Here is a 22,195-nt window from a genome sequence, read left to right as displayed (position 1 = left end):
CCTGCGCTTTCGTTCCATGTGCCGCCGAAATGCAGCGGATTATCACATTTGGCCACAGTATTCTTCATAATTAACTTGAAAGAATGCGATGATGTGGGAGCGTTCGGTACCCTGGAACAAGAATGTTTCCATCTGTTCATTCGAGGCCTTTTTTATAATACTTTGTTTATTAATCCTTTGACGGGAATTTGACTGACGTTCGGCAGAAGACAATAGCTCACTTACCAATAAAAACTCTCAAACGTTCTTTTTTTTACGTTACATCTACGTAGTCAATGTTTCTAAGAACGTACAAAAAGGGCGATATTTTAGGCGATATACGAATTACGTTCGAAACATAAAATGTCTCTCTTTTTGATTGCACTAGCAACCTTCCTCGTGGCAACCAGCCAGCAATTTGGGCTTTCGACCACTGTGAGCGCCCAAAAAACGCCTTACGAGGATGATCCAAACAATTTTGAACACCAACATGCAACTGAGGTAAGTAACTATTAAAAGTTCTTGTAAGAAACCGCATTCTGGCCTATATGTTGTAACCACCGGGAATTACTGGGAAACATGATTAGAAAGAACTAGAATTTGTGTTGCTTTAGGTGGGAGCAGTGGGGATCGGTGGCCGAGAGGCTAGCGCACACCGGCTCGGAGCACATGAAGCGAAAGCTCAGGCTGCAGCACCCAGCATCCTAAGTTCAATTCCCACCCCTGCCCGTTTCGATCTGGATGAGCATCGTACCGGTGTGCTGTCGTGTAACACTATTTTGTGATGCACGTTCAAGACCTTAGGTTCGCGGTTGTACCGCACTGGCTAAATTGCTTATCTACAGCTGAGAAACCAGATGCCCCCTAAGGTAGTCTAACTTCCGGCTGTATAAACATATACACAACAATTTCCTTTTTTAGGTGGGAGCATGCGATACCAGCTATTGCCGTTTGCGCGTTTCTAAAATAATATTTTGTTTAAAGGGGCGCCTTAAGGACGCTTCTGCTTTCGATTATTGTCTTTGTCTTGGCTATAAAAATGATTGGAAGGAAACTGTGGTCTTTCTCAGAATTTATTAAACTCTTCTTTAATAAACTGCTCCCTCCTCTACAGTCATGCCCCTAAGCCTTATGGATTTGTGTTCAGATTGAACAAATGGGCATTTACTTTTCTGTTTTTCTTTTTTCATGTTGCAAACACAAACATAGCAATGCTACCAGTTTCTAAAATGCGCAGGGGTTAAACATATGCATGTCACCGCTTACGTCGAGAGAACACACACCAGCGCAATCTAGAAGGTACTCGAAGAACGCTTACGACCTGCGTATAACTACTGACCGAAGGTGTTGTCTTATTGGCGACATTAAATCTACGCTCTATCGATGAAAAAAGATTGCCTATAACAATGGCCAAATTATTTGAAGCCCACAGTGGTCATTAAAAGATTCGGAAATATAGACGCAGACGGGGAATGTCTCTGGGACACCGTGTATATTGACGGTGCAAAAGTGTTATTTGGTTTGGAGCAGTCATATTTCACGCACGCATACTTCCCTCAGATATTCAGTAGGCTCTTTCATATAGATGTTCTGCGTGAAAAAGCAAGTTGGTGAGCATGCTGCGTGATTGTGTGCGTGAGAATATATTTACGTGTTAGTAAGTTAATCATATTTATTTGCAGCTCCTGTGTAGCCGTTACACGTACTACATGTTGAGTCACACATATACACCACAGGCTCAAATTGAATGCGTATCCGTGAAAGTTACGTCGGGACTTCGTAACGGAACGTATCAGGTTCTTCTCAGCCACCGCTTTACCGGCTCAGAAAAAATGTAAGCGTAAAATATTATTAGTACTTCTAAAATGGAAAACGCGACATTGATATCTTATTCCAAAATTCTAGGTACAGCTTCCACGCAACGGTTCATCCATTCACCTCCGGATCACACACTGAGGACAATGCGCTTTTCTTCACCTTTCCAAGTAGTAAGTATTCATAAAAAAATCATAACGTTTCCTCACTTTTAATAGGCCAAACAGAAAGTTATCAAAATCATTAAAAAAGAGCCTTAGTGTTACCTCAAGAAGCAAGGGCTAATGTCGCATCAGTAAACAAATCAGGCTTTCTCAATTATATTTATCTTCCGCAACAAAACGAGTTGTATTTTCTTTTTCGTATGAAAGGGTTCGAAATTGGATTTAATTTCGTTTCAGTTTAAAAGAAAGCTAAATTTCTTTAAAAAAATGTGGTTAGGAACTAACTTTTATAGCTTTTTGTCACGTCAATTCAGTTATCGCACTTATGTCCGCCAAAAGTAACCCTAAAACGCATTTATTGTGAAAAATTAGTGCAGCGATTGCCGGCGGGCGTGCGACGATTCTTTCTGCCGCCTATTATCTGTCCAACGCGTCGTGACCTCATCGTCGCCAACCAGCTTAGTGGCGAGCAAGGGTACCCGGCTGGTGACGTCGCATTGGCTAGTTTTTCTCTGCGTCCTCACGCTTTCCTACCCTCGGCGCGCCGCAACCGGCGGTTCTACGCATCTACGTCGAACGTTTAATTTGCTATTACGACTCCCCTACTAATGAGATCGAAAAAAACTCAAGACACGTCATTTTTTAACTGTATACAGTACAACTGCTACTGGTTGTTTGAATTCAAGGACCTTTTTAACTCAAGTCCAGACGGAGCTGGCACTACGAACTGATCGGAGCAATCAGACAGCGTCGAAAGCGTACCATCGTGGTGTTCATCAAGTCTCTGTACGTGTTCCATCATCGCTGAGCGATTCATAAACGAAAAAGGTTCAGTGACTTGCGTTTTTGACGCTTTTTGATTGGTCCGATTAGCTCGTTGCGTCGGCTGCGCCTGGACGTAAGATGAAACGAAGTATGGCCGTAGGATCGTCGTGAAGGACAAATTAACTGTTGTTTCGTAGATGATTGGGTACAACAAATAGCAGAACTGGCCCTTGGGAGCCGTAGTTGCGACAATACCTCGTTTCCTATTGTGTAGAGTCCGGCGTGTCGTTATTTATCGCGGTTGAGGGCGGTTCTCTTGAGATTGCAAAAAAAAGCTTCTGCAAGTTTGGGTCGTCGTTGCTCAACAGTGAAACCCGACGTGGTTGCTGAAGCAAGAACGGCAATGGAAGGTGTAGGGTCGCCTGGACCTGCCGAAATAGGATTGCAAGATGAGAAGTCAGGTACGTAGTATCAGCTGTGTCTCGACTTCAGCTGAAACAAAAGAATAGTTGGCAATGAATCATCAAATTTTATAATGAAAACATTTACGATATGTGTTTCTCTTTCGTTTTTTTGTTCTTTTTGGGCATTCACGTGAATGGCGGCATAAAAAACCCTGGCCGTATCCTATTTTGTTCGCGCTTGTCGCTTCCTGATTCATTGTTCGGCGGTCTTATCGCCTAATGGTGCAATCTGTTTGGATAAGGAGCGGTAAAAAGTTGTTCAGGAAACGTAATGCCCTGAGTTCTTCGTGCTGCCAAGGAATAGAACTTCAATTAACTGGACCGAGTTTATATTCTGTCTTTTGCAAATACTCAAGTCCTCGCATGCACCCATTTATTAACTGACGATTATAACAGTAAACCTTGTTAACAGTGTCAAGCGGTGTACGTTTCACCCACTAGGCTAACCATGGAAGATTTTTTCGTCCTCAGCATTACAAAATGCTACTGCAAAAGAGGTGGTAAGACTAAGGCCCCAGTGAAGATCACTTTTAGAGCACTTTGCCTTTATTTCTTGACGCTCCTTTACCACAGACACTGCGTCGATCAATTCATTTTATTTTTCAGTGGCAAAGTTTTATAATGAAGTTTGGATATTTCTGCCTTTATAGAGAAGGTACTTTCAGCAAGCGGAGTATCGACGTTAAAAGCGAAAGATAATATAAGTGTTTTTCAGTAACAATTTGACTCAAAATTTCACTGAGGCAAAACGCAGTGAATTGGCGTGACGTATTACAGTGCCCAACCGTCCGTCTTAAAGACCGACGACCAGACTCGAGATTCTGCAAGGCAGAAGATCCTCCTCGCCATGGGGAGGAGGAAACACGCAACGCTGGACAGGGTAGAAGGGGGAGAGGAAGAAGCGAGGGAAAAGTGGAAAGCGCGAAGTGGTCGTTAGTTTTTAAGCGCATCAGTTTTGTTGTTTTTGTTGTTTTTTTTTTGGGGGGAGGGAGGGAGGAGGACAAATAAATGTTTGTCTTTACTCTATAGCCTTCCGCTGCAAGAGGTATATAGAAAGACTAAAAGAAAATATACGCACATGCGTCGCAGCATTCCGCGTAGACACAATTTAAAGATCTAAACGATGTGTGTGATAAACAGTTTACGATTTATGTTGGTTCGTTGTATACACTCCTCTGGGTTCAAGTAACCCCAAGCAACTAAATACATTTTACTCGTTTCTTCGGATTAACTTCCACTTAAAGTTATTAGTTTTATGCACTATTTAACAATCTTTTTTTTTTTTTCGTATTTAGGTCCTCAGCCGCCATTGTATAAATTTTTGTACATCAACTCAGACAAGACGTGTGCTGTTCTGCGCGCAACGCATGAAGAAGATGGGACAGGTAAGGAAAAGTTTACTACCTTTCATGGTATCCTTCATTTTCAAAAAATATACTTTTTACCTAAACGTATTTAAAACACTACAGAAGCTTTCGTTCATTCTCCAGGTAACCCCTTCCATGTCCTGCAAGTGCGTAATGTTTGTTTAAAAGGCAGGAGTGACAAATATATTGAAAGTGAAACGCGAAATATCTTATGATTCAGGCTAATCTGGCGGATATAAGTCTTACAAACAAATATTTTTTCGTTGGCATAGACGTGCCGAGAAATTTTACAAAAACTATACGTTTATCTTGTAATTATCACCTGGACTTTCGCCATAGACCTCCTTCGTCTAGACAGCCCAGATTCTCCAAAGAGAAAAGGCGAAGGCAAACGATCGCGGGTAGTTTGATGCGGCCCTAAAAAAGCCACCGACTACTCAGTTTTAATTCCGTTTTCAAAATTAACTTCTACAAAATGCGTTCTTTATGGGAACGATAAAAGGAAAGCGTACTTTTTAATTAACTAATTTCTATCAATATATTTCTGTCACCACGAGTTCAAATAGTATGGCTTACGATTAACCGGCTAACGATTAAAAAAGGCAGAGAACCACCCCAGTATTTTCGGATAAATCCAAAGAAATATCCGTGAAAATTTTTGTTAAACATTTTGCCTCGTTTTTTTTTTCTTTTTTTTCTTTCGAAAGGTCAATTTTTTTGTTTCCTACTTTTTATAATAATTGATTTCACATTTGCATTACTCAAACACTCGAATGTATGCCAACGCCCGCTTCAGAAAAATCAATTTAACGTCGCTGCAAACATAGTGATAGTGAGCAAAAAACTAAAAAGAAAACGCCTAAAGAAAAACAAAAAGATGCACCCCCACATTGCCCTTTTGTCCCTGCAACTCTTCTTTTTGTCCTCAGTATTTTTAGCGTTCTTCTACCATTTCATTATTATGTACCAACAGACGAACGTAATGTTTCCGCGGAATTTTAGACCAGTAGTATTTGGCTCACGCCTTTATTAACATAAATATTGGGTCGTCTGTGACAACAGTTTGAAAACCGCGAAGTCAGGATGCGTCCCTGGATTATATAAAATATTTTTTATATCTTTGTTTGACATTCAACAAATATTGATGGGACGTTCCAAGTATACGTTTTACTCATTACCGGCTATTCATTAACTAATAAGCATGCATGAAAAGGCTGACACTGCTAATATGCTGATCGGCTGTTTCGTAAAAACAAATAATACAAATAACAACGTAAGTTTACACTAAACGAAGAAATAACATCACGTTTACCCACACAGGCTCAGACAAGGACCACGATAACAATATTATGTTGTTTTTGATGCACTTGTAAGCTTGTAAAGCATATCTGAAAAGTTGCGAACAGAAAGGTCCTTTTTTTCGTCTCTAGGCTTTCGTGAATATCATTATTCCTATTGGACTTGTGACAAAAACACATTTAGAGTAAAGACAATGTTTTTTTAATTGGCCGATAAACTGCAGTAGCATGTCGCTTTTTTTTTTCCTTTAGAATGGCTAAGCATTGGCAAGACAAGAGATAACAATATTAGGGGCGAAGCTCCTTAGGGTCTACCCTTGTCCGACCGTCCGTCCGTCCGTCCGTCCGGCCGGCGTCCGTGCCCACATGAAAAGAAAAAACGTTTGCGCAGTCGACAGGATTCCAACCTGTGCGGGGAGACCCCAATGGAATTCTAGTCTATCGCCTTAACCACTCGGCCACGACTGCGGGACGAGTAGGGGGCTCTGAGATGGGGTATACCCCGAAACAACCCGTTCACGTTTGAACCCCTCCCGTTTTGACCCATTCCCGAAACGACCTTCCAGTTTGAACCCGTCCCCTTTCGACCCATTCCCGAAACGACCTTCCCGTTTGAACCTGTCCCGTTTCAACCCGTTCCCGAATCGCCCTTCATATTTGAACCCGTAGCCAAGACATATTTTACGTTTGAATTCGTCCTGTTTGAACCCGTTGGTATAAAGCCCGCACATCTCAACCTCTCCGCGAAAAGTGTCCATCGTTCTAATCCTGGTTTGCGCAGTTTTTCTGCTTAAGAATGTGTCCCGAAATCATGTTAATGCAATTAATGCAAAGTTACAGTCGAGCAATTCAGTTATGTTGTTAAATATTTTGCTTGTAAACGTATTCTTAAAATATGCAATACTTTCAGACAAGCTCCAACGAAATATATTTCTACTTGAACCACTTAAAATGTTTCTTTCAAGATGATCCCCAAAATATGTAACTGGGTGATTTCAGATAAGATCGACTAAAGGGTGGCTGGTCGACATTTTTAAATCAACTGATGTTTTTATATGACATTGTCTAGTGTCTGGTATAAACGAATCCACACTAAGTTTTGACCAGAAAAAAATTTGGAGACAAGAAAAATCGTAAGGCAGGGAGAGGTGGACAGTTGCAATAACGCGCACTGATGGAGGGGGCAAGTTTGAAAGTGAATAATTAAAACAATAAAATTAGGAGAATTTTAAATCTTTTTACAAAAAAACTATGGGTACAATTTGCTTGTAATATAAAGTAATAATATTTATTAAAAATTTATTTAGTTTTCTAAAAATTGCCAAACATGCCTGCTCGAACGACAAATGGCAAAATTTGGAAATCTGTATCTCATGAAATAATTTAATCATTATTACATAACTTGCAGACATTATTTTACTAATATATGGCTATTATTTAAAAAATAAATAAGGTATCTGAGTGACACAATAGTTACAATATATTTAGGCAAACATGGGGAAAAAAGTCAAACAAAGAAAAATTCCAATGCGAATAAAAAAAAAACACCAGCTTCGATTTTTTTTAAATTTGGGTACCTTGTTACACTCTATTTCGGCATTCATTTCTATTAAAAACATGTTGCATCATTGCACTGTGAAAGAAGAAACAACTCCCCAAAGTAGGGTCCTTTTTCAAAGCTTGTGTAGGACACTTAGCAGTGTCCTACACAAGAAGTGACTCTGAGTTCCAGTTTCATGAAACTTGCACAAATCTTTTATATACATTTATTCAGATGAGGTCATTGATAAAAAGAGCGATCGGTCACACAGTAAAAGGGAGGAGAAACTATATACAGCATTTTACATAAGCGTACAAAGTGGTATCATATTAGAGACTAATGATTTGAGAAAAGATGATGCAGTGTGAAGTTGTGCCTTAAAGTATATTTTACATCTAGAGTAAAATAAATAACTTTACTTCCACACACAAAAACAAAGATATAACAGTAAGATATTTAGGTTGGCTGTGTATTTACGATTACAAACAATTTCAGGTGACGGATGCCATAGTGCCTAACTGGAGCAGCTTCGATGCTCTCGGTGTATGAATGAATCGTGGCAAGCCGATATGTTTTATCCTGCTCGAGGATAACATTTTGGGATTTTTTTTATAGTGATCAGATAAAAATTATTAGTAACCACCAACAAAAACAGTAGGTTAAATAGCCCGTGAAGAAAAATGTGATAAATAAGATGTCCCTGCATTCAAAATGAGCAGTCCTTGGGAAATCAAATTCGGCACTTTACGCTAAGGTTTTCCTCGCTGTACCCATTTAATAAAGTTGCTTCCAAGCAGATCCGACTGTCCGTGCTACATATACGTCACAGGTCCCTTCTGTTGATGACTTGCTGAGCCGCCACTCGTGCCAAGACTGAATGCCAGGGAAGGCGCGCACCGTCAGCCACTCTTCCTTTTTTTGTTCACGATACCGAACAACCTCATTTTCGTCCAGATATATAAGATGCACGCCTTTCAGTTTCTTTGATAGAACGCTCACCATTGTCCTGGCCGTCTGAATTGCGCTTACTGAACGTTCTCTAAGGTTGTTCAGCGTGGCCTGGTGCTTCACGAGTCCGCCAACTCCGTCACATGCATTTTTCCCATGTCCAGATGCAGAAAATAACCACTGGGCTTGTGGGCAATCGTCCTTTGCAAATTGGTGAAGCTGGTAGCGATTCTTGAAATGACTGGCGGCGCCGTCACTTACGTACGTCACGTACGAGTATACCGCAACGTTGTCTTCAACCCACTCCTTCACTTTTTCTAGAGCCAAGCAAGCGTGAGCGGCGTCGTGACACAGGTCCTCACTGATGATGGCAAAGCTGTTTGTAGATTTTCTTGTCGTCACTACACATGTAAATATCGAAACTTGTTTTTTTTTTTTTTCCAGTGATATGCTTGCACTCCGTCAGGAAGCACGATGGTCCAGTTTTCAGCAAAGTCAAAATGAAAGACAATGCTCCCGCGTTGCATGCACTGTTTTTCATCGTAGATCGCTTTACCTTGCGTTTGCCGGATATGGTTGTGAAGTACCCAACTTCCAACCGTCACTTGGATGACTTTTAGGAAAGTCTCAGGTTCCAAAGTTTTTTTCACAAGGTCGCCGGACTCCCATGTTGCAAGCACAATCTCTTCATCCTCTGGGATATCAAGTTCCTGGAGTGTAAGAAACTGGCCTTTTGGGCAGTGGTCACAGTCTCCTTGAAGGCACAGTTCTGTTGCTGGGTCGCACAGAAATGCCGAGTTCATTTCACCAGTGTTGAATGTTGAGCCTGTAACGTTCTCTAGAGCGGCAATACAAAGATAATAATTGGCGCAGCGCACACAAACGAACACTTCCTGGTGTGGAATACATTGGACCCATCTAGGGCGCAACGAATAAAATTTCGTTAGCCCAACGCCGGAATCGGGATGCTTGTCTTTGTATATACGGAAGGCCTCTCGTATTGAGCGTGTCATGAAGCGCTTTGGCACGAACGTTTTCTCTCCGTTGAGCATGACAGAGATGACGCCCTTCTGGTTGGGACTTTGGCGCGAACATTGTAGCTCGTCTTTCGTGAAGTACTTTAGGGCAGCAGACAGCTTCTCAGGGCTCACCTTGCACCTCGTGTAAGGATCCGGCTCATACCACACGCCATGCTTTTCCTTGAGTTTTCGGGATTTACTGATCAGGTACATTGAGGCCTGTGGAATCATCTTTTGAACCTCATTCTTCGTCAGTGTTGACGGCAGGAGTGTAAGCAGTTGACAACGTTCCCGGAGAGAGGTGGCGGTTTCAAAGGCCTGCCGAAAGTTGTCCACCCACTCGGTGCATGTGGAGCATGTTGGTTCGGACGACCCCGATGGTGCGTCCCTGTCGTACGCAATACGTAGCCTTGAGCGTATATTCTTGACAGCAACCTGCTCCAGTTCTGTCTGCTTTCTCTTGACATAGGCAGGCCTGTCCCGACTTCTTACGACGCTTGGTTGTCTCAGCGGCGACACATCTGTAGGTAGTATGCTGCGATTTAGATCTTCAATTGCTTCTTCAGCTGGCACAAATATGTCAGGGCACTGCTCTGAGCTTCGCATCGAGATCTCCTTAGTGATGTGCATGAAGCAATGGTAGCACAGGTAGTCCGTCGCACTCACTTTGGTGGAACAGTCAGGCGGAAGAATTTGCTTCAACGAGTTTAGGTCCAACTCGCCAACACTTCGAAAATTCCGCTGCTTTGGTATAGTCTTTTTGTGTTTGCAAAAGTAATCTGCACAAAACACTCGTTCGGAGCTCCAGGACGTCTTCATAATGTATACATAAATAATAGAAATTAAACCCCAACTGATGGCATATAATTGCCAAGTGAAAGAACTACTGGGTGCACAAGTGACAAGTCCGAGGCTGAGGAGCTCATTCACTGCAAACGTACATTTGAAAGGAGAGGTCACAACTGAGGCTGTCGGCAAAGCTTGATCCACGTCAAAGGAAGAAAGAGGGAAAGTCTCCAGACAAAAAATTGTGGTCAACGGCCTTCGAAAAAGACTTTCAGGAATCGCACTGTCGTCCCTCCACGCGCTGATATGAAAGCACCCGAGCTTCTACCACGTGGTTCATGACACAGCCTGAGCCATGTCGGCGACCGGTTCGCGAGGGGCTGGCGGTGGGGTTACGTTGATGGTCACTCGGATTAGCCCTTGCTGTACTGAGCTACCGCCTGCAGTGCCTTATCGCCGGCTGGTGTCAACAACGAGAACACACACACCCTGTCTACACCAAAACTACAAGCGTTCACCGCACACGCGTCGCCGCCGCTTTTAAGCTTTTGTGAAATTGCTTTCTTTTGCCGCGGAGAACCGCCTTATCTTAACTACGCGCCTGAAATCCTTCCAGGCGGGCGTACACAATATCAAGCGTTTCGAGAAATGCCCGTGGAGTAGAACTATGGGAAAATTCGGAGCCCGCGATGTCGATATCGTCGCCGTTGTGTTAGTACGCCGTCGCATACTGCAGTCCCCCGTTGGGGGAGGGGGGGGGCGGTCTTACTACGATAACATGGCGACAGCGTTTACACTCTATGTATTTACGCGAGGCTCGAGTATTTGGGGATAATGCTGCCGGTTGGTGTGCCCCTTTGTGCCTGATATTATCGCCCGTGACGCCAGCGAGTGAGATGGCGACAGGCGTGACTGCTCAGTAAACAGGCGTCGGCGGCCATGTTTTGCTGGTTGAAGCGAACCCCCTTGTCCTTGACAGCGAGCGGGGAAATGCGAAAAAAAAGATTGTATCGGCCGTTTTGCCAGAACTAGCGACGAGTGTCGTCTGCGGTTTCCGGCAACTATTTTGCCATAATCGTGAGCTTAGCGAGGAAATGATTTTTGCTAGCCACAGAACACTACCACGCAGAAAGGGAATGCTTGAACATGCTTTTGTTCTGGATATATATCAGGGATATATATGAGAGAGAGGGAGAGAGAGATGAAGGTAGAGCGGAAGAGGGAATAGCATATAGTGTCGCAGGAGAATCAAGTAAACAAAGTTCCTAGTGGCCGATGGCTGCATGATATTTTCTCGGATCACTAGTCCGTAATATGATACCTCTTTGTACACAGTAGTTTCTCCTTAATTTAAGTGTGTGAACGATTTCTTTAGTTATCATTGGCCTCATCTGAATAAAAATATATAAAAGATGTGTGTTGGTTTCATGAAACTGGAACTCAGAGTCAGTTCTTGTATAAAACACTGCTAAGTGTAGGCTTTGAAAAAGGACCCTACTTTGGGGAGTTGTATCTTCTTTCTCAATAAAATGATGCAAAATGTTTTTAATGGAAATGAATGCCGAATTAGAGTATAACAGGTTACCTAAATTTTAAAAAAATCGAGGGTGGTGTTTTTTTTTTATTCGCATCGGAATTTTTCTTTGTTTGATTGTTTTTCCATGTTTGACTAAATATATCCTAACTATTTTATCACACAGATACTTTAGTTATTTTTTAAATATTAGCTATATATTAGTAGAATAATATCTGCAAATCATATCATAATGATTAAATTATTTCATGAGATACAGACCTCCAAATTTTGCCATTTGTGGTTCGAGCAGGCATGTTTGTCAATTTTTAGAAAATAAATAAATTTTAAATAAATATGATTACTTTATATTACAAGCAAGCTATACCCATAGTTTGCGCCTAAAACGTATTAGAGTTCTCCTAATGTTATCGCTTTAGTTATTCACTCTCAAACGGGCCCCCTCCATCAGTGCGCGTTAATGCAACTGTCCACCACCTCATGCCTTACGATTTTTCCTGTCCCCAAGAATTTTTTCTACTCAAAACTAAGTTTGGATTCGTTCATACCAGACACTAGACAATAACATATAAAAACATCAGTTGATTTGAAAATGTCGACTAGCCATCCTTTGGTCGATCTTATCTGAAATCACCCAACTACGAAATGGACTATGTACACTGCGGAACAACGCTAACTCAAACACGATGTTGGCGATTTTTTGAATTTTACTTTGACATGGTATTAGAAGGTAGCACATTTTACCGCTTACGTCAGTGACCCAGATGAGTACTTTCAAACACACTAATAATATTGATGGCAGTCTTCTGATTTTATTTTAGACAAACAGCTTAAACCAACAATCGTTTGTTCGCGCTAACGGTTTCGCGCTCTGTACAATAACAGGGAGCTTTCGTAGACTCTTTTCGACGTCACGCGGCGCTCCTACGCAACCCGCTACGATACCCAGAACTCTACAGTTAAGGCCATCGGCGCGCAGTCGCAGTAGCGGATTCTTCGTTGCGGAGGGCTTAGCGAAAGGGGAAACGCGGTCTACGAAAACTCGCCAATAAGGTCTTAGAGTAACGCAGGCAAGCACTTTGAGTAAGCAAAAATTAGCGTTGCCTAAGTTTTTTTTATCGCGACGCTATTTTTATGTTACCCAAAACGCTTGCGTACGTTATTCTAAAACTTCCTTATAGTGAACGGGATATTTTTAAAAGTGATAATTCAGACAGGCTGACGGGCATATGATTGCGACTTTATTTTCTCACAACTTCAAACAAAAAACGTCGCGTACACAAGCAGAAGTCATAAACCACAAAAATCTATCGTCTTGGATGAGGGAGTCGAGCAGGAAAATTGCGCCATCAGAAAGGCGACACTCCAATGGACCTTTTCCACATACCGACGGCACCAGGCGGTGGCTGCACGAACTAAAAATCGAGGAAGTGACCTACCTGCGCTACCAATCGATAATGGGAGCTACGCTACCAGTTTCTTCGCACTCGGAGCAGCTGCGCCTGCCCAACGCAACTTTAAAGAGGGGCATCCATGGCGTCCACCCAAACGTCGTGTTTTTCTTTCCGTCGACGTTCTTTTTTTGTGTAACACAATTATATAGATGCTGCAATTACGTGTTCTACTCGCTGATATACAGCCTCCTTCCGAATTTCCTTGATTTTTCGTTCCGACTTCCGCCGCTTGGCATCGGGCGCTCGCGCGTGCGCAGAACGCTTCTCGGAAAAGGTCCATTGTGATAGTTCGCGGCGGTCACCTGGCCCGCACGGCACCACCATTTGCAAGCTGCTGCAGCGATATCCTTGTCAAGGCCTCATCCCGTTTGCAGGTCGATGAAGTTGTAAATGTTCGAGTGAGCCCTCCCTGACACAGCGTTTATCTTACGGTGCCATGTCTCCGAGGTAGTTTCGCGAGAGGAAAAAGTGATGTGAGCAAGGAGAACGGACACTGGACACTTGAGCCTAATCGACTGTTAACGAACAATACAAACGAACCGAACAATGGCCGAAGCGGGAAGGTTGTTTCGGGAAAGGGCGAAATGGGAAAGGATGAAACGAGAAGGTCGTTTTGAGCCGGGTCGAAACGGAAAGGTACAAACGAGAAGGTTGTATTGGGAATGGGTCGAAACGGGAACCCCCCCTGAGATATGGTAGTAACTCAAGAGCTGGGGTTTCTGTCATGGATGAAACGTTGCATGTAGCCGCTCAACGTCTATACAGGAGAGGGCGCTGCGGTCAAATGCGTATATAATCGCGTTAAACTTCGCACGCATTGGCTCAACTTTTATAGACGAGAGGGCGCTGCGGTCAAATGCTCAAATGCGTATATAACCACGTTCCATACCACACAATCTCTTTCTGACATGGACCGTTTGTTGACTTAAGCGGTGGACATGCGTTCCCACGGCTTCTAGCGGATCCAAGCTGATCCGTTAGAAGAACCACTGGCTCTGCATTTCACCGATCATAAAGCAGTAATAATGAAGTCGAAACGCAACCCGGAACTCAGCACTACCTATGAGCAATGAAAAAAAAAAAATCAGCACCATCAGCACTACCTATGAACAATGAAATCAGTATCATAAGCACCACCAGACCTTCGCCTCAATCAACGTCATTCACCACGTGGGGATGCGGCCATTTTATCCTTTATTTCCCAATAAACTTTATTTAGGTATGTGTCATAGCATTTGACAATATGAACATGAATGTAAACTTTTCAACTTTTACACTTAAGTGAAACGTTTACATTCAATTAAAAACCATAAAATACATGCATAATATGGCAAGCTTATGACTCTAAAAAATAAATAGGAAGCGTTGATTCCGTAACGGCGGCAAAGGGGAAACTGACTGCCTGTACGGCGCGAGAGGTTTTCTGCTCTTTGCTCACCTCGTGCGTTCGTTTAAGGCTCCAATGCGCCCGCTAGCTTTTTTTCCCCCCCGATCTCAACCAAGCAATCACAACGTGCTCTTGGCCATGTCGTCACCGTGCGTTTTTTGCGCGCTCTTTAAGTTGCCTGTTTTGTGGCGTGCTCCTCCTTGCGTTCCGGTGCGATAAAAACAAGTCTTGCAACACGTGCTCTTCGAATTGTCCCTCATTCGATTTTTTAGATATTCTTCGGCCGCTTATCACCCACGCAAAAAGTACCAAGTGATTTTGGTATTAAATGAAGAGCTACGGCGCATTTTCCGAACTTGTTCCACCCGTGACAAAGATGACAACGCACAGAAGGCAATTATTTGTGTGGGCTATACATGCCAGACAATGGGGACCATTCTACGGTAATATATACATTTGTCTACATGAAACAGGAGCATTCCAGAATTGCCGTAAGAGTGTAAAAATAATCTCAGCTGTCATAAATGGAGAAACAGGCCATCCCAATGGGAAGCAAAAGCACTACAGAAATCGCTTCGCGCAACTATGACTTTGTAAAAGTATTTCGGTTAGAGGCAACAGACCACAAGACTCGAGAAAGTCAGTGAAACATGTATGCCATGGATGCAGTGACAGTGGCAGTTCCTGAACGTTTCAATGAATTTTTTTGACAAACTTTCTGAACCTAACAGACTCCGTCCTACATTTTTTTTTTCCATTTTACGTAAAATGGGGTTCTGGCGATTTTTAAACAGCGTCACCTGTCTCCTTACCCAATACCCACCATCAGTTGTTGCCACTAAAGTGATGCCCTTTAGTACCTGAATTATAATATGCAGTAACTGCTTGCTGCAGACCACCAAGGATACTTTTCTTCCGCAGTGCCAATAACTTTAAAAGAAATATACGAACACTAATTGTTACTGCGAGCGAAGAATTGGTAGGGTCTTTGAAGTTCTAATCGGAGTTAACTATTATTGCACCGACAAATGTTTTAATAAGTTGTTCCAACTAGACGTTTTAATGTATCACCTTTTTTGTGTTTGTTTCCCAGGTTGCGAATTGTATTCAGCAGGAGAAGGAGGAGCCCCTCTTCCTGTTCCCCAGGAATGTATGAATGTCTACACACAAAACTGCCCCACCACAACATCTGACGTATGGAAAAAGGACTGTATAGAAGGAGACAAATACTAGAAAGCGACATCTTCATTTAGTCGTAAATGTTTCTTTGTGTTTACCAGTATACCAGTATTTTAGAAGTATATTTCCTTTGTCATGCTATCACCAGTTCAAGTCTATAATTAAGTGGTTGTGTTAACTGTACTACAATTATATGATGGCTAAAATAAAGGATGACGACTGGGAGCAGACCTGTAAAGCCTCACGTTGCAAAATCGAGCACTGTTATGTCTCTACCACGACGAAGCCGAGCTGGATTCACGGTAGACATATTGCGATGGTCCGTAACACCATCGCTCTACACGACCCTCTTGAAGACACGAGAAAAAGGCTTTCCAACGTCAGCCGAAGTTAGCAGCATCAACGGCTCTCCACCTTTATTTTCTTCTAATATAAAAATTAGTATATTCTGCGAGGACATAAACCTCCGGGCCAATCACAGAGGCTGTCGGACCTAAACTTCATGGAATTCGCCAACAGCCACCACCAACCAAACCAGGATCCCGCCGGTGACCCCAAATATCCTCAGGTCACTGCAGCTATATATGACTTACGTTGAAATCACACTGACGGCCATTGTGGATGCCTTTATACAGAGCGCGTGTCGTCTGGGGCTTACAATGCTCACCATTTAGTTTGTTTTACTTGGTACGAACAACTAGGAATGGCCACCACTAGAATGTGATATGTCCTCACGTGCAAGCCATGTATGAAAGGGGTATCAGCAAAGACGCGCGGTTGGGACAAACTGGGATTTCTAACGCTACTAACAAATATCATGACTCATTAAAGGAGAACTGAAGCGGTTTTGTATTTGAGGAAAAACCCTTAAATCATCTTCAAATTTGACCTCCAGCATCATAAATATCGAAATTATTTTTCAGTTTGGTGCACAGAGGCTGCAGAAAATCATTTTCAAAGTACCGCTGAAGCCCCTCCTTCCCGGAGCGTGATGTCATATCCTGAGTTTTCGAAATCTCCGATCTCGCACTTCTTCAGCGCCAATCAAAGCTATGCACGCGTACTCTTACTATTTTTAATACGGTCAGAAAAATACGCCACGACTGGTGTCAGTGCGGGGGAATGCACCTCGCAAGCTTGCAATTGCACGTGCTGCCCACACGAGCCACACGCGCTTGGCGGCCGAAATATCCTAGTACGAAGTCAGGTCGGAGGTTGCCCGTGTTTTCTCGCGTTTAATTACATCTTCGGCAAAACTGTACGTGATATATAGATTCACGGGATAAAGAAACGCCTAAATTCACCTCTAACTCGTTTTATTTATTTATTTTTTTATTAAAAGACATTTTAGCTCTTCTTTTTAAGACATAATACGAAGAAAACACAGCCCGAAGCCGGTATGCCATTTGCCCGCCCTCTGGGCCTTAACAGTACGCGGTAAAGGAATAAAAGCTGGAAAAACAACGATGTGCAATAAAATACGACAGTGGCAAAGCGTTCAACCTGAACTTCGGACAAAATGCCAGTCGTTAGAGATTAGGTATATTTAAACGTCTATCACTACCCACAATGTAAAGAGGTTGTACAATTAAACAATGTTTTCGGTTGGGCAAAAAAACGTTTTGCGGGCTTCAATGATTTTCACCAATAAAATTTTCTCTCTCGTGTTGCGTCAGAAAAAAGAACAAGAATCTTCAACATTTGCATACTATAGGATATGCCTATTTCATCATTAAAGCACCTCCGCCACGCATTGTCGCATAACTTCAATGTCGATTAGTTTGAGGCAAGTGGATAATATAATAAAAATAAGCTTTTTCTTCAATCAGCAGTATTGAAGCTGCGTGAAATGTAGTCCGGTTTCTGCTTTTTTCTTTTTTTTGTGTAAGACGACGGAATATCTCAAATTTGCTAGGATATCCATACTTCAAGCCGAGACAAAGCGAAATTGAGCAATTGACACACACACATACACACACACATACAGTCAAGCGAACACACAAACAAACACACACACACACACACATACACACACTGTCTTAAGCTTAGCAGATAATTTATTTCTCAAAATCTTCAAAGGAACAACATGGAACAAATATAAAGGATTTCCTGTTCTCCCTCTGCTCAAGAAAATCAACAAAAGCAACAGCAAACAAAAATCATCAGAGCCAGAAACGGCAAAATTACTTTTCAAAAGAAATTAACTAAGATTACTAATTATTTTCATTAGGTGTATTCAAAAGTAAATAAATTACATTGCAAATTATTGTAGACAAAAAAATTACATTGCATTAAAATTATTTTGGAAAAGTAATGAAATGACTTCGAAATTACTTTAAAATTACTTTGAAATTCCTTTAGACAGTAATTCCTGCCCGGGACGACGGGAGTGTTAAACATAAGTAGAATATGACTAAAAAAGACAGCTCACCGGTTTCGCTGTTTATGCAAAGGTGAAGTTGATCGGTTAATGCCTGATGTGATTGCGTACTGCCCATTTTGGAGAAGTCCTCCACTTCGGTTGGTTGCGCCATGGCAGCTCGTTTTTACATGAAGTCGTAACGACTGTTGTGACATGTTCTAAAACTGCCCCTTATGAGGGCTGTGGAAAACGAATCCATCGTTCCCGAATTTATTTTTCACAAGGTTGAGGAAATGCCTAAAACTTCTTTCTTCTGATTCGGACGCAGTCGTATCGTTTTCTCCCAACAGCACTGGTCGACACATTCTCGGACATCCTTCTTGAGGAGTATTGTTCCCTAACAACAGGAAAACGCTAATTATCGCGCGTTGCCACGCAGGGTTAACGGATGTTTTCTGGGGAGAAACGCCACCAGAGATCAAAATGGGTGGCGGGCGCCCTCCTTCCCCAACGAACCAGCGACTACATCTGCGCGTTTGCTTTTCTCCGACTTAAAGGTGTCCAGTGAGCTTTCTGATGTAGCCTAAATAAGCCAATAACTCACTATGCTGGTTCCAAGCATCCTAGAAAATCCTAAATCATGACGATCCGAGGCCGAGTTCCATATTGAAAAAGCAATCCCAGATCGCAATACACCGATTTTATTTCTGGCGTGGGAGGATTCGAACATGTTCCGAAACCAGGACCATTGTGAGTAAATGGCAAATAAACGATCCTCGCGCCTCCTACCGGTGGAATCGCGGAGGGATACTTCGCACGCGCGCGGCTCGCTGCCCATACAGCCCGGTCTACGATTCAACTGTAGTCGGTTACAAGTCAAGAGGGTAGGAGAACCTCCTCCCATAAGCGTGATGCGCACGTTTCAAATCCCTCCGCAGTCGAAAGAAGAGTTCCCTAGAAACACCCCTTGTTCCGCGCCATTGGATAGATAATGGCTACAGAGTGATGCCAAGTTGTCTCCGACCTCTACTTTTTAAGAAAGCGACCTTTGTATGCATCGGAGAGGGAACCGAGCCCCTGAAAACGGCCTTTGTAATCATCGGAGAGGGAACCTAACCCCCCAAACCCCCCCCCCCCCCCCCCCCCGTAAGTCGTATTTGTTTCCATCGGAAGGGGAAAACTCTAATCTCACTCTCGTGGCTTAAAGAACGCAAAGTCAAAGTCGAAAGATAAAGCACAGGATTCACAGGAAGGCGAAACCCTCACCCGCGTTGGCCACGACGTCACGGAAACGATGGGACGCTATTGAATGCGGAGGTGACAGAGGGATATATGAATCCCCTTGATGGGCATTTGCCGCTACCTTCTTAACCCATAACTTACCATAACCACTGTTAGCAAAAATAACACGCCCAGACGTGTAAACCGTTGTCCCATAGCGGGCACGTCGAAACGTGTTCGTTTTACACGAGGCCATCTGTGTTTTTTGTCTACACATGAGGTGCTGTGTAAACTTAACACGCTACACCGTGTCTGCCTTCCGCAAAACCGTTTCGAGCGTGTTTTTTATGAAACATGGCGGCCAGCGGCCGAGAACAGGCGAGAGACGAGCCCAGCCAGCCGCGCGCCTTTCAGCCGAATTGAAAGCACACAGGGCGCGTTAGTTCTCGTTCGATGTCTTTTAAGGGGTATCCACACGAAGGAGAGCTCCGCGGACGGATGTCGTGACGTCAACATCCCGAGAAACTACGTCCCCGGCTCCGCCGCGTGGACTCGCGGAGCTTTTGTTCTGTCAGCACAAAGCCTCCGCGCCTCCGCCACGGAGGAGAACGCGCCACGAGGCGTCGAAAAGGGATGACGTATGTCTCACGTGATGCACGATCCGCGGAGGAACGTGGCGGATTTCTCCTTCGTGTGGATACCCCTTTATACACAGTAAAGTCTCCAAGCGGCGGACGTAGCTACTTGCAAAGGTACGTACGTGCGTTGTCGGCGGTCGGCCGGGTCGGCGGCGTCGGTAGCTTCAACAAACCGCTAGACAAAAAAAAAAATCGAATGCCGGACTCACATGGATAAGTAACTTGAGCAAACTATTTAGAATCGGGCGGTAACTTGCGCCACCTATCGAGATTTCTAGCAGCATGTTTTAAAAAAAAAGACGAGTCCCTTAACACTGCGAACGACCACGACTACACAGCAACCCTACATACAACGCAGGCAACACAGCATACAGCAACACAGCACCGACATTTACACAAACACAACAACCGACACTACGCCCGACACTTCCTACTCAATATCCATTTCTCCCCGCGGCGCATATAAGCCTGACATGTGCGGGTGAGCTCTTTGGTCGCTGACCATTACAGATTTACAGAAGAATACACAAAACACGGCGCAATGGACAGCCGTGTGTTAGAACGTTTGCATTTAAAAAGTATGGAGGCAAAATCTATAATGTTAGTCTGTTGCAATAAATAACGATATGTTAACAATAAATCTTAAACCGGTCATGAAAAAGTTCAAATTTTTGTTATTTTCTTGCTTGACCAATGTTGTGAGCAGTGCGACTAGCTTGAATCCAGGGACTCAAACCGCAACCGTAACCGAAACCGAAAACCGTTTAGGAACGAAATTTTTTCTGTAACCGTAACCGGAACAAAACCGTTATTTGATATTTATAAAAACCGTAACCGTAACCGGAACCGTAAATTATTCACCGGTAACCGGTTTTAACCAATATTAACCGAAAAATAAACTATTAGTTTTTCTGAAGTATGACCAGGAGGAGGGATCTTAAATTGTTGTGGCCATTCGACAGAGTTACTGTCAGCGAGTGGTGCATCTGGTTACATATTTCCATTCAATCTGACTTTAGGATTAAGAATACTCAGATTGAATTAGTGGTCAAGCTTATAATTAAAAAATTATATATTTCTAAATCTGCCACACTCCTACATCGCTACATGTATTCAGTACGTGTCGCTTTCAGTGTATTAACTAATAACTTCGAATTCTCAGATGTCTATCCAACTCGGTTCTATCAAAACCACCGATGTTCCTGACATGCAGTAGCCAGTATAAAGAAACGAGGTAAATTGGCCATCATGCAGAGCTGGCGGAAAAGAAAACCTGGGCCCGTTTGCTCGAAGCGCTAACCGCGGCTAAAGTTAGCAGCAGTACCTAGGAGAGGGAGTTTGAAATCACGTGACTGGGGGCTGGGATGCCGGGAAGCATGGCGGCGCCCCGGTGCGTGAGCGCCGCTCGCTTTGTAACTAATATGTCGTTGTAGCTGCACTATCGGGCGCGTTAGTCAGCAACGAATGGTGCAGGAGGCTTTCGCTTTGCCTTACCTCGCTTAAATCGCAAAGCACGAGCAATGACTTCGCGGCATTTGTTGCATAGTCTTTCGATTCTTGCCTTTCTAAGCCTAAATGAACGCGATAATTGTCGGCATGGCAACGTCTTTGGAAAGCGGATTGCCTTGACTCAATCGACCGGATATTAGTAGTACACAAAAGAAGACCAGCGTCCCGCCCCAACAGACCTTTTTCTAAATTACTCAAGCATCGAGAAGAACGCTGGAAGTGTAATTCTATGGTCCGTGCTCGCTGTCCTTCCTCTTATAAAAGATTCGAAGTAAATAATCATTATAAGACTTGGACGAACGCGCGTGCAAGGCAAAATTTGTTTTAGACTTTTTCCTTTAGAACGATAGGCCCGTAGCTCACAAGTTTTGAGCAGCGCTGCAGGCGAGCAAAATGGAATATTTGGCTCGCGTTTCGAACATGCATCAATACGCTTCCCCACTAGAGTTTTTTCTACTCAGTTCCATTCTAAGTTCCAGCGTAGCAGAGGCTACAAGAGCGAGCTGCGAGCTTTCCGCGTCCCTGCCAAGCACGCGCGCTCGTGCAGTGCGAGCATCGTTCAGGATGACGCGCTTTTCCGAGTAGCTTCGGCTTCACTATCACGTAAAGTGAAATATACGTGCTCGCGGAAGCTGTGAAAGAAAGCAAATATGAAAGGAATGTTTAATGGAGCGCTGCGGCCGCAAGCAGCATAATTCTGCTCTTTTTTTAAAAACTTTTTTTAGTCGTTTTGTTACCGCACATCTACAGATGCTGACAGCGGCTT

At 43.3% G+C, this 22,195-nt stretch overlaps 1 protein-coding gene across 1 annotated transcript; it reads left to right on the top strand.

Moving 5' to 3' along the window:
• Positions 1-342: 342 nt before the first annotated feature.
• On the top strand, positions 343-15,753 carry LOC120841147. The gene is made up of 6 exons (XM_040211999.1): positions 343-480; positions 1,662-1,813; positions 1,885-1,964; positions 3,092-3,133; positions 4,483-4,572; positions 15,614-15,753. Exons 1-6 carry the CDS (start codon positions 343-345, stop codon positions 15,751-15,753), a joined length of 642 nt encoding a protein of 213 aa, XP_040067933.1.
• The last annotated feature ends 6,442 nt before the right edge of the window (positions 15,754-22,195 follow it).

This window comes from Ixodes scapularis, unplaced genomic scaffold (assembly GCF_016920785.2).
Source record: "Ixodes scapularis isolate PalLabHiFi unplaced genomic scaffold, ASM1692078v2 PGA_scaffold5__190_contigs__length_132052651, whole genome shotgun sequence".
NCBI classification, from domain to species: Eukaryota; Metazoa; Arthropoda; class Arachnida; order Ixodida; family Ixodidae; genus Ixodes; species Ixodes scapularis.
Note: the sequence above shows the minus strand (reverse complement) of the source record. Positions and strands in the feature narration are given on the sequence as shown.